Raw genomic sequence first — 13,084 nt, 5'->3', positions numbered from 1 at the left:
AATAGTTAGAGTATAAATAAATTACATTAGTAAGATACCCTGTGTGTATAAACTCACCCCACCGTTTTATGAATAAAAACTGTACAAATGAATAAGAACATTACAATACATAATCAAAAATAAAGAGCTACTATATGCTTTGTACAGCTCAAGGTTTTAAATATTACTTTTGGCATCCAGATATCAAAGAATCAAATTACTTTCGCGATTCTTTTATTACTATAAACGTTATTATTAGTCAAAAAATGAATGTATGACTAAAAATTCATCATCTTTAGACTTCTCTTCCTCCATTGTAGTAATCAGTTTTAGTTAACACAAATAATGAGAGCCAATAGACATACGAATTAAAATGATTCGATCAAATGATTTTCTTTTACATAATCATAGTAACTGCTATTTAACTTCATTTTTCATTGAAATGCGGGGCGCTTTGAACCCAAAATAAAAATTATTTTCTGCAAGATTTCATCTGAATAGCATTAACTATGTGCGACAGTAAACCAACCATTGTTAATTTAATTGTTTCCGTTGATGCGCTCTCGCTTTTCTGAAAGAGGGTGGAAACTTTAGGCATTCTCAATATGTTCACGAAGCAATATATAGACCAGTTAACAGGATGTTTGACAAATTTACATATTTGTTATTTGCAATAGCAAAATATTTTTTCGTGGATTTTTAGATATATGATTGGACAAAAAACTACAGATACATCATTTAACTCAACGTGCTAGAAACCAATCCAAAATATTTCAATATAAAACATTGTCACCAAAATAGCTTTTTAGCACGTTTGAAAGTGAAATGTGCGATAATAGTTTGCCTCTCTTATTTTCCTATAATAATAATTATATAAATATTAATATATTTCCAAATTTTAAAACGGGAAACGTGGTCAAATTAATTTAAAAATGGATATCTGTCTTACTAGAGCGTCACCTCCACCACTTTCAGTCTAATTAATCCCCACGCATGTTAGGTATAGAGGCCTCAACGCACAAAAGCTCAAGTCTGGTCAAATACATGCAGATCGCCGTTCAAGGACTCTTACACTAATACCAACACAAGGAGCGATTTAAATTCAAATGAAATGTGTGGATCTGGAACTATGAAAGCTTGGTAAAACCAGAAAGAAATATTTATCATCTCGTATAGTCAGACCGCCTTTAAAAGCTCTTCTTTAATTAGCTCCCAAAGACCCTGAGGAAATAATCAAAATTAACATAGTAAATCTATTGTACCAGGGCACCTTGGAATACACCTCTCTGGGGACCAAAACCCTTTAGTAATATCAACATCTATACAATATATATCTATCAACATACTTCGTAAATATGGGGCACTGCAGAATCTCAACATTTGATACCTGAATAGAGCAAAGAGACGTAACTAAACATGAAAGATCCTGTTAAAAAAACTAGTTTCAGAGAAACTGAGTAAATGAGGGGCGTTAGTAGATCTCAAAACTAGAACATAATATTAGAATTCCTTTTATATTAAAATATTATGTTTAAAAAAACCTACTTATTAGTTTCACTAGAATGGATAAAAATATCTTCATTCAATTCTACATTGAAAAATAGATTTTTCTCTCACTTTTTCATCATGCCGACTAAAGGTGCCAATTGACTTTTCGTTGTTGAAACAGTGTAGGGAAAATAAATCACCCTTCAAATTACCATAAAGGGGAGGTTTTAGTAGATCCCTTCTTCCACCTTCAAGGTTTTCCATTTTGTTGTATCCTTCCATAGAACTGGATATACTGTATATTTAAGCATTAATGTTAAGATGTCCAGAAAATTTATGTAAGGAATTCGGAAAATAATAGATTTTTGCGACATTTGATCATCGGTGCCTGATTTTACAATTTGAAATTTTGAAAAATAGGAAAAAAAATAGTAAAATAGTTTCTGTTAACCGGGTGTTTCTCAATCTCAAAAATTATTCATTATTAGGTTATATTGATGAATATAAGTTCATCATTTAGACGGGTACTGATTCAAATGAGTTTTCTAGGTATACGCATCAGATAACCGCATCATTTTGATGGTTCAAGAGAAAAAAATTCGAGTCGGGAAGTACCTATGTACGACGATCATTTGATTATTTTTTTTGTCACTTTTTATGATTCAATTTTTGCAATTTTTTGCTTGCATTCAATAATTATTTCTTCTTTCATTTTCATTTCAATATCTCTTATTATTAATTTATCAAAGGAAAGTGAATCAGAATTGGAGTTGTTTAAAGGAAAAAGATAAATTTTAGGCACGTTTTTATTGTTAAGAATGTTTAGAATACGTCATTTTGGGTTACGTACGTGGATGAAACATCCAATCATTCTCATCCATCCCATTACCTTCATGATTATGTTGGTAGTTCTGTTTATTTGTGTTTTGTTGTGTGCACGTTATATGGAAACCTGGACGAGGGAACATTGAGCCAAATTGCACGCATTATAGAGATCACTGTAGACACAGTGGCCGTTATCTCCCCAATCCGATTCGATTTTATAGTCAACAGAATGAGTAGAAAAAAGACTAATCCTTCGAGTTTGCACAGATATAAAATATCACTACATCGAGTTACATTGTTAAAAATAATGTTATTGAAGTTTATTTATAAAAAAAACGGTCATTTTATGTTTTTATTTTTTAACATTCAATGTAAATAAAAAATATACGATATGAATTTGATAACGTAACACCCTCCACATTTCATTCAAAAATATGAAAAGCCACGACACACTTAATTATAAAGGGTACAGTTTACACGATTTTCAACATAATACATAAATCCTCTATCGGAGGTGGACACCACCTTGAAGTCACAAATGGAAATAGGACTAATAAAAATATGAAGAATAAAATAATAATGTAAAACAATAGCAGCATAATCATTCATAATTATGGGATATAAATAAGATAAACTAGTCGAGAATGATTTTGCACCAAACCTATACTGAGGGCTGCAAATAAAGTTCAACATTAGAAAATGAATATATTCTGTATATTCCGTGAACCATTTACAATTGTTTTCTCCTTTCCGAAAAATTAATTCTTGGATTTTGATTCATTTGATTCTATACTTTTCATAGATATTTTGATTCTATTAATAACATCAAGCTGACAGTTTATTATCAAAAATTGAGAGGAATTGAAATTATTGATTTGTACTCGTATAATGGCCAAATGGATATGGAAGAATCAACAAATAGTCTTTGTCTGTGGTTGCTACCAGATAAATCGACATGAAGCAACTTATCAATATCAAGACTGCTCTTCTGCAGTATCAGAATTCGTACTTTTGGCAAACGAAAAATCTGCTGTATTGAAGTCTCCATCGAACTTGTGATATGAATATTTCATGTTGAAAACCATTCTTTTCATAGAAGAAAAATAGATATTTATAGTTGAAACATTCTTTATTTCATACTTCCAGTCGTTCAACAACCTCAAACAGCAAACACTTGACTCTTTTTGGCAAAATCGTAACAAATCTGGTGAAAACTGGTGTATAATAAATAACCATAATATTCAGTCAAAAATTATTATTTTAAAGAATGTAATATACAGGGTAAAACATAAACTCTTGCACTTTTGTATTAGGTATAGAGTGGAAGCCGTATGGAAGGAAAGGTTAGGGCTGTTTTCGTGCGGTTCAACCTTCTTGGAAAAGTCAAGATGTAGTGCTTCACGCATCAATTACATATTAATCGGAGTCCAATTGTAAATTTCATTAAATTTTGGGTTGAAATTTCGACGTAAGCACTACTATTAATAAAAAAAAACAAAGCGGCTACGGAACGGAACGGAGGAAGCGAAGAGATAGGGGCGCAATCAAACGACTCTGTACGTTACGATCCCAGGTTGTCTTAGCACAAGAATTGAAAGAAAATTATTTATAGTTTTAAGAATAATCTTTGTCGCTACGATGTTCGAGAATCTAAACATTTTCTTCTCAGATGAATCCTACTTTTTTTGGAGCAGAGAAAATTCAAAATTAAATCATCGAAGACCTAAACATTCTCCAAAAGTAACAGCTTCGGCGCCAATATCTTCAAAGGACATAATTGGCCCGTAATTTTTTGTAAATGCATACGATGATTCAGTAACTCTACAGAATATGTAAAATTGCTACGAGACTTGTTTCAACCACAGTAACATCATTTTACATGGTAACAGTAACAGTAACATGGCTGCAGCAAAATGGCGCAAACTGTCATATACCCAACAAGAGTTTACCGTAGTTGAAGAAATATTCCCAAACAAATTAAGCTCGCGTAGAAGAGGTAGGCCATTGCCTCCCCGTAGCCCAAACCTGTTTTCAGCTGATTACCTTTTATGAGGTCGATGTGAATAAACCAAAAATAACATTTTGCTGAAAGGAGAACATTCCATTTGTCAAAAAATGGTAACATCCTGGAATCATGTTTCGAAAATTTAAGGGCTAAGTTTCAAGAATACCAGAGGCGAGATGGCGGAAACTTGGACGATATTTTTTTCAAGTAATAATTTTTCATTTTATGTCCTTTTTTTAATAAACATTTATTTGAATACATAGTGTATCCTTTTTATCATATCAATATGAAAAGTGCAGAAATTTATGGCACACCCTGTACCTAAACTAGTACCTTCTTTAGTCGTACAGATCATAATGTATGAATATTTTATAAAAAACTTTTTTGAAAAACTGAAATTAAGGGCATTCAAACTTAAAAGTAAAAAATAAGAAGAATAAGGGTTGGAATAAACAAGATTGCTACGTATGTTGGTTATAATGGCGAAAATAGGAAAAAATGTATTATAATATAAGAACAGTATGTATATCTGTGTATGTATTATATCGTCAAGTGCCCACACTTTTGGTATTGTTATAATAACATATTTATATCAAATAATTATTGAAACTATTATAACGAGCAGTTTTATTTTGATAATACTAACAGCGCCACCATTTGCAATCTGATAGTGTGATTATTACTAGCGCCACATATTGGTGACATAATTAACAGTATTATCAAAATAGGTAAAGTATAAAAGTGTAATAATAACAGAATCTATTGATGAGATGAATTGCTGTAAGAAATCCAAATATTTCCCATTTAGAGCTAAAACGACAACTTCTTCAAGCCACAAATGTGTTTCAGTGAAACCATTCGTAAAAGACTTTGTGTTCGAGGGTTATATACCAAACAACAGTTATTAGTTACAGAGTTATCAAGGTAAAATGGAATTGACAGGTTAAATTGGTGTATTCAACCTAACCTAACCAAAACTGGATACAACTTAGCTCGAGGTAACTGGAGAGCATTTAGCTTTTGTACATGACTATACAAATGTAAAAATGTACACCAAAGAAAACTTGATAAGAGGCGTTCCAATATCAATTTTCCATTTTTTCCTCATTTTTTTCATATTTGTTTTACTGAAAACAAAAAAAGTTCGATTTGGTTAATACCTCAGTTTTTAAAACTGACAAAAACCGAATTTGAACTATACGTAAGAAAATAATATATTTTTCATATATTACGAAATAATAGGTGATTCCATTTAAATTTGGTTGTGTATACTTCATTAATTATCTTATCTATATAGTTATATATATGCCATCCCATATACTGGACTTTTTGAAAAAAGTGGAATTAACAGATCAGCTGTAAACACAGGGTTCTTCAGTATCGCAGCAACAAATGGAGACAAAATAGATCCTTTGGGTTGCAGTGTATATGACACCCCAATATCTATATAGTTACATATATCTTATCTATATTATAGTACAAATATGCTATTGATTTTTTTGAATTATGCAGATTTAATCCTTGAATGGACTACCGTGGCGTAACCTTTTTTGTCTTAATGCCAACTTACTGAAGAGAACTACACAAATTTAATAATACTTTAGCTCATATCCGCCAGATGCTGCTGTATGTCCGAAGCAACTTAATTCTTTAGAATGCTTCGAACATAAAAACAGATCAAAAATGTCTTGATAAAGCTAATTTTTTCTTGCCGTGGTGCTAGAGGGCGTAACATGACATAAAATGTAAAATCGATACTTTCTTGAATAAAAATAATATTGTTGTTTATTAATTTCAAAAAATCGTTAAGGAAGTGGTTAAATAGCGAGTAATTGTTGGTTGTTACATATAAACCACAAATTGTTGATTTTATATTTTTATTACAAGTAGATACTTACCTACGTTCCCTGAAGATATTAAGAGCAAGTTAAAATTTTTTCACTTGTTAATATAAAGAATCGCTGTTTTTACGATGTCTTATTTCACTAATCATTATTGTATAATGAACAAAACTTTGTATCTGAAATTTTAGTTTCTACATCATGAAAACATTATTTTTCTTTTATCTATCCCAACTCCACGATTGGTAACGTGGTTTCAGTCACATCAGTTAAAAATAATGTGTAGGGACAACGTATTTACTAGTTTTTTAATATTTTGGTGTATCAACTTGACCTAACTGATATGAACATGTATAATCAAAATACTTTTCTGCAGACTTGCTTAATTCAAAATCAATAACTTTCGCAAATAAGATTTAAAAAGTAAAATATTATAATATTTTTTTTGTTTTTTATATTATTATGAACCTTAAAATTTAAAAATATGAACTCAAATATACCTAAATCCACAATGTTTGAGTTGTAGATGGAACGTCTTTCTACTCTCGATTTTTGTGTGAGCTCAAAATTCCCCATATAAATGGAGGAGGTGATAGTGCGTGGTATTAAAATTGTAATATGTGATAAAGTGATTCTGATATTGTGGAAAGCAAAAAACAGTTAATATTATTTTGTTCACGTTGTTCCCGATAATATACTCAGGTACATTAAATAATTCTCATGAATCATAATTTATAATCCATTCATTTTTCCTCTCAAAATTTTAACAAGTCCTCGTAGTATGTGATGGCCGCTATCAACAAAACAAAAATAATTTACATCGACGCGTGTGTTCCTACTTTTATGTAACTTCTAGCTAGAAGAAGAAGCTTTAATCGTAGAGGGCGTAAGTAGAGTTTAGGAGGAACTAAATCCAGGAATAAAATCCAAAAACTACGCACACTCTTAAAAATAAAGTGAAACCCTGTTTCACCTCATAAAGTCTAAAATATTTTATTTACATAACGTAGCTTTATTTTGTAAAATTATTTTGGTACTAGAGGTAGTTTATGTGTCAATTATATAATTATATACTTCAAATTAGCTTTGAATATTTGATAAAAGTTTCATGATATTGCATATTTTTGATCATTTTTTATTACTAGGTTGTCCTAGTAATACATAAAGTAACAACAATTACATAAATTGGATTTAACTTGATTTCAAAAATATGTGATGTCATTTGGAATGTACAAAATTCATATTGGGCTCAACTGTTACACATTGTTTTTCATTTTGAGAAGTTTAAGGCATAAAATTATAAACTTTTTATATGATCATATCAGCATTAGAGATAAATTTGATTTATTAAAAATTTTAAAAAACTATTTTATAATGAAGTTTCTAATGATGTAAACTTTAATCAGTTGCTTCTTAAAATAATAATGTGGTGTGGCAACAGTGCGATGTATTTTGGAATCAATTCCTGTATATAGTCACACCTTAGGTTTCGATTGTCGAATTGTCGATTGATCAGTGTATTATACTCAATGTTGTAGTAGTTTGTGTATTTTGTCGTGCCATATTATTAACATTATTTATATTATAGCAAATAAGCCCATAAAGACTGTATATCGATAGTGATGCATTTTAGGATACAGAGGATACTGTTTTGGGCGATCCTCATTGGATTTGCATCCACAGCACAGGTAAGCGAATGAGTACTATGTAACTACTGTTTCAAAATAATACAATTATTTTTCATACGAGCCCAATATTCTATATTGATTAGCTTTTTTGTAATAAGTAATAGTAAAATGATCATGTTTATGTTAAATAAGTTTTCTACGAGTTGAAGGAAGAAAATTGTAGGGATTTACGATGCATCAATTTTATTTATATTTTCTTCCATAGCACTGTAAATAAAGGTATGCACTATTTAGTTAACTGTTGTCATAACGATTAATATACGATATACGATGTATATTTTCTTTATTGTTACATTAAATGCACAGTATTATCGTAAACTTAAGATTAACAAATAGTTGAATAATTTATTAGAACTAACAATGAATATTAATAATAATATATCTACAGAGGTACGAATACATTGGTGGTTGTTGTATACATTTCTTATTTAATATGACATATTATTACATGGAATACTCGGTTAAATCTTGAAGTGGTTCTTTTTTTATAGTGTATAAATATATACAGAAGAGAATATATAGAGAAGATACAAAACATTTTTTACTAAGACTGGTTCAAACATGTGACTACAGTATTAATTCCATGTTTTTTTATTGTAATTATTACTATGTGTTAGTAGACTGAGCATTGTTAAGAAGCTCCTACATTATGGAAGTTGAGTTTTGGGAGATTTGAATTTTCATTAACATTAGAAAATATACAGATAGAAAAAGTTGTGCTGGTATGAGAGTGTTGAAATTGGCAAATATGTCAATATTAGTTATATTCTTAAACTTAACTTTTTGATGATGTTTTGCTATTTTATCTAAAAAGATAATACAGTTGTAATATAAAGAAAAACAATAGTTAGGTATACTCTATAATTTACTTTAGTATAAGATTGTTGGAATGTTATTTATGGTTTGTATCTATGCACTTCGTTTGTCTAATCAAATATAATATTTAGGTATTATATAAATATGCAGTATTTCCATTCATATGTATTTTATGAATATCTAATATGAGATCACCACAAAAAGAGTAAAAATTTGAATATATTGAAATTGACCTTGATTAACACAAGAATTTGATCTTGCCATTACTGTTTTGAGCAATTCCTTGTGAAATTTATTCATTATACTCATGTTGAATTTATTTGCTAGTGGATAAAAAAAATTTAATTTTAAATATAATAATTTGTCTTGTTGTCATTCTCAGGAGGTAATAACTTAAGCATTCACTATTCATTTATTTTTAGTTAGAAAAATATTTTGAACTCTCACGAAATAATATATTAATTTATCTATTGAGATCCCTTGTATATCATTTGCTTTTTAAGGTTAGTATAAAATTATAAAGTGATAAGTGAAATCATCGAGTAATGAAGTTGTAACATCTGCATTTAAATTTTCATGGATGTAGTCAAATATTGTTGTGTGAAGTGAGAAAACAGTTATGTAGTGGAGAAGTCATCAGATTTATTTATTCCTTGAATCCCCTATATTTTGGGACTACTTAGTGCTGACTGGACTGACTAACTTGTTCAAGGAAATTCGATTTTATCACAACAAATATTAAGCAAAGTTTATTGAAGATATCTGCCACATTAACAACCATGTTTGAAAATTTTTGAATTAGATTGGCCAAGTATATACATATGGTTCTATCTGGTTCTATGGATCTTAAAATGCTAATCCATATGACCAATTATCTGTTTTGCCACTCCCTGTAACCTAAGCTTTACTATTTTGTCAATGATATCAATTACTCTGGCTTTTATATGTATTTTAGTGTTTGAAAATTATTTTCATACTCATACATCAAATTATTATGAAATATATTTGAGTAATATACATCTTTAGAAGTATTAAAAGTACCTTCTAAAAGGTGGGAAATGTCAGATTGGGTACAATCTCTAGATCACTACAGTTATGTGTGAATTATAGATGTCAATCATTTAATTAATAAAATTAGCCAATACGAATTTAATGAAGAAAGAGGTGAAAATTTTTTTATTTAAAAAAATCTCATTGTAAATCGACAACAAATATCAAATATTTATCAAGAAATTTAACAATTTAAATATATCTATATTTTCAGTTTCAGGTAGGGGGACATAAATACTGTGTACCATAAAAGAAGTGAAAAAGTGTTTATTTAATAAATTCACTGTTTCCTCTGTTTTATTGTCCTAAAACTGACACCAAAGCCATTTATTTTTATGGCCCATGGTAGTTTCAACAAAATTATCAAATTCTATTTACTTTTACCCTGTTTTTAGATTTAACTGCTCTCTACAGTATCTTGGAAAACTACTACATTTGGCCAATTTTCAAATATATCTAGAATAGGATCTTACCCATGAACAACAAGCCATTATTTATTTTCTAATTTTGAAGATTATCAATTTATCAATGCAATAGTTAGAGTTAGACCAGCTTAGAATTTGAAATTGAATAGTAAGGAAATTATAAATCTTAAGTATTATAAGATTCCTTGAATAAGCTTATTAGGCAGAGCCTTTATGTATGTATATTAATTTAAAGGATGTCAAATGGTGTAACTGTTTACGTTTACTTCACATATCAAGTAGCAATAGTTTGTTTATAAATATCGTAATATACAATCTTATGTCACAGAATTTGTTAAATAAAAATTTCAAATTTTTGAGCCACACCCTCTATACAACAGATGTCAGTGAAATGTATTTTACTTGTTATAATAATACATAGTGTTTATATTTGCAAAAAAATACTGCCAACTTATCTAAACATATTGTATCTACTTCAAATGTTTACAATAAATTAACATCATTGTATGGGCAATAGGTATTTTCTTTGTTGGTGTTTAAATAAAAAGAGATAAATCTAATTTCATTCCAGTTCTATTTTTATCCACTTTATAGTCGATTCCAATTTTTTTACATAGATTTGAATTGAATCATTTTTATTATGTATTTATGTAAATTAAATACAAGATTGTACAGTCTATCAATAAATAATGGAATTTGATTCTTTTGTCATAGGATTGAAAACATGAAACACATATTCAATGTTTTGAATAATTTTAGTATGATTTGTCTATTTGCTAGTTATGTGTCACTATATTTAAGATATATAATATGCTCAGAATTATTTTTGAATGACTATTTCCTTGAATCGCGCTTAATCACCACATTGTATAATAACGACACTGACTGCATCTTATAACGACTTTGATAAACATATTTGGCAAAAATATCGAGATAAATAACAGGAAATAACTACTTTGCTAAGGCGACGATCCTTGTATGATTTGCAACACTTTTCTAAAATGAGCTATACATTTGACAATAGTCAAAGAAAGTTTAACAAAATTTTGGGGCTTCTATTTCAAAACGAACGATAGCGTCAGCGCTCAAACGTAAACTTTATGAATTTTTTTCGGAGTTATAAAAAATACTATTGGTCAGTTGTTTTCTAATTAAGTGATTTTTGTTAAATATTTTTTTTATTTTTTGAGTCTTCGGTTCAGAATCGTGAAATATGTAAGAATACGTGTGCTTGAAAATGTGTTATCCACCTAATCTTCAATTTTGACAGTAAAATTTTATAGCCTATTATAATTTTAGTTTAGTTAGTGGATAATTTCACACAGGTATTCATTGGCGGTCTACGGACCAGAAGCGGCTAGGGCATTAGCGAAGCAGTGCTACAGAGCTTTCAAAAAATAAGAAGTAAAAAAAATGATAATTACATAATTTAATTGATGATAATCTGAACTAATACAACATTTTCTATTGCTTATCCAGTAAGGGTGCCTGGGAGCCTTGAACACCAGGTATTCGACAGGAATTTTCTGACAAACCGGAAAAATGTTCAGTAATTTTGAGTGAGCCAACCAAGCGTAGCAAGTTGATGTTGGCATTTTGACAAAGTTAAATTTTTCTACAGTATTATTTATGGTCTCGCACTACATTTTAGGAATTAGTTGGATTCAATTCTTAAATGTGCGACTATTTTGTGATTAGCTTTGAAGAAAGCTCAAATAAAGTTGCTCTAAAATAACAAATGAACATCTGTGCTAGATATTGGGATAGAGGAATCAAGATCGGTACTTTTCTTCGGTGTTTTTACAAAAGCTGTCGAAAGAAACTGCTTCAAATCTGAATCTCATGTGAATTTCCAGTTATTCCGTCTTCTAGAGGCCGAAGATTTTTTATTTGCATTGTGAAATATTGGATCATCTGGCTTACATACTGTAAATGCGGCATTTAAAACTGGTATAAAAAATAAGCTGGAATATTAGACAAGGAATGTTCTCATTCATTACTGGTTGATCTGAGCTCTCTCCGAAAATCTGTCAAGTACGATGGCTAGAAAACATACCTGCTTCTTAAAAAATTCAGTCACTCGAAAAAATTTATATCTTCCCTTCAAAACACGAATATAAAACCATTATTATATGAAAGTTTTAAAACCATTGCAAAGTCTTTGGATAATAAACTGCTATTGGTTGAATAAGCATTCTTTCAATCTATCTGAAGAACTAGAGCCATTCCTTAAAATTTTCGTAGTGATGTACCCCTAAGACCTGATTTCGATTCTGAATAATTAATGAGGAGGTTTGTTTCAGGCCAAATTTTTCAAAATGCTCATATTTATAAAATATACAATGGATTATTCTGCAACCTTAAAAAAGTGCAAGATTCGATTTAGGGTATGCTGCAAGAGCGGCTTTGAAAAAATGCATTGGAGTCAAAGTTTATCTTTCGCAAGAATTGCAAAAACTGCTTGACGTATACGGTTTCCAAACTTTCGGAAAAATGTTCCAGAATAATCCGTGCAACTGATGGGGAAAAATTATATTTTCTTGACTGCAAACAGATACAACACCATTACAGTGGAAGAAGCAGACAGGGCTTTTAGAGATCACTCTAAATAAGATGAATAACTGTTCCAGATATGATAGAGTAGATGATTTTTGGATGGAAATTATCGAAAACATTAGTTTAAAAAAGGTGGTCATTAAGGAGATTTTGGTTGAAATTTTAAAAGAAGAATCACTCTCTATGAGGAATGCCTACTCAAGATATGGCGCAGCACAAAAAAACAAACAATCACAAGATTTACTGAAACCTGAAGTAAAATAAAAAAGAAGAAACTCCTCTCAAAAACAGCTTACAGCCGAGGAGCAAGATTTGGTTAAATTAAAAAAATAACTTATTGTTTTATTATTTTTATAAAGTAAAGTAAAACTAACCTGGAGAAAGGCGAGTATTTGATTTTCAATTTTTACT

General features: G+C 29.7%; 1 protein-coding gene across 1 annotated transcript in view; it reads left to right on the top strand.

Annotated features, from left to right (window-relative positions):
- The first annotated feature begins 7,588 nt into the window (after positions 1–7,588).
- LOC130890974 (syndecan-2) overlaps positions 7,589–13,084 on the top strand; it is a 37,164-nt gene continuing 31,668 nt past the window's right edge. The window contains exon 1 of the mRNA XM_057795445.1: positions 7,589–7,826. Coding sequence (XP_057651428.1) covers positions 7,761–7,826 — 66 coding nt within the window. The 5' untranslated portion in view covers positions 7,589–7,760. The remainder of the gene's footprint in view (positions 7,827–13,084) is intronic.

The sequence above is a fragment of the Diorhabda carinulata genome, chromosome 1, assembly GCF_026250575.1.
Source record: "Diorhabda carinulata isolate Delta chromosome 1, icDioCari1.1, whole genome shotgun sequence".
Lineage (NCBI taxonomy): Eukaryota > Metazoa > Arthropoda > Insecta > Coleoptera > Chrysomelidae > Diorhabda > Diorhabda carinulata.
Note: the sequence above shows the minus strand (reverse complement) of the source record. Positions and strands in the feature narration are given on the sequence as shown.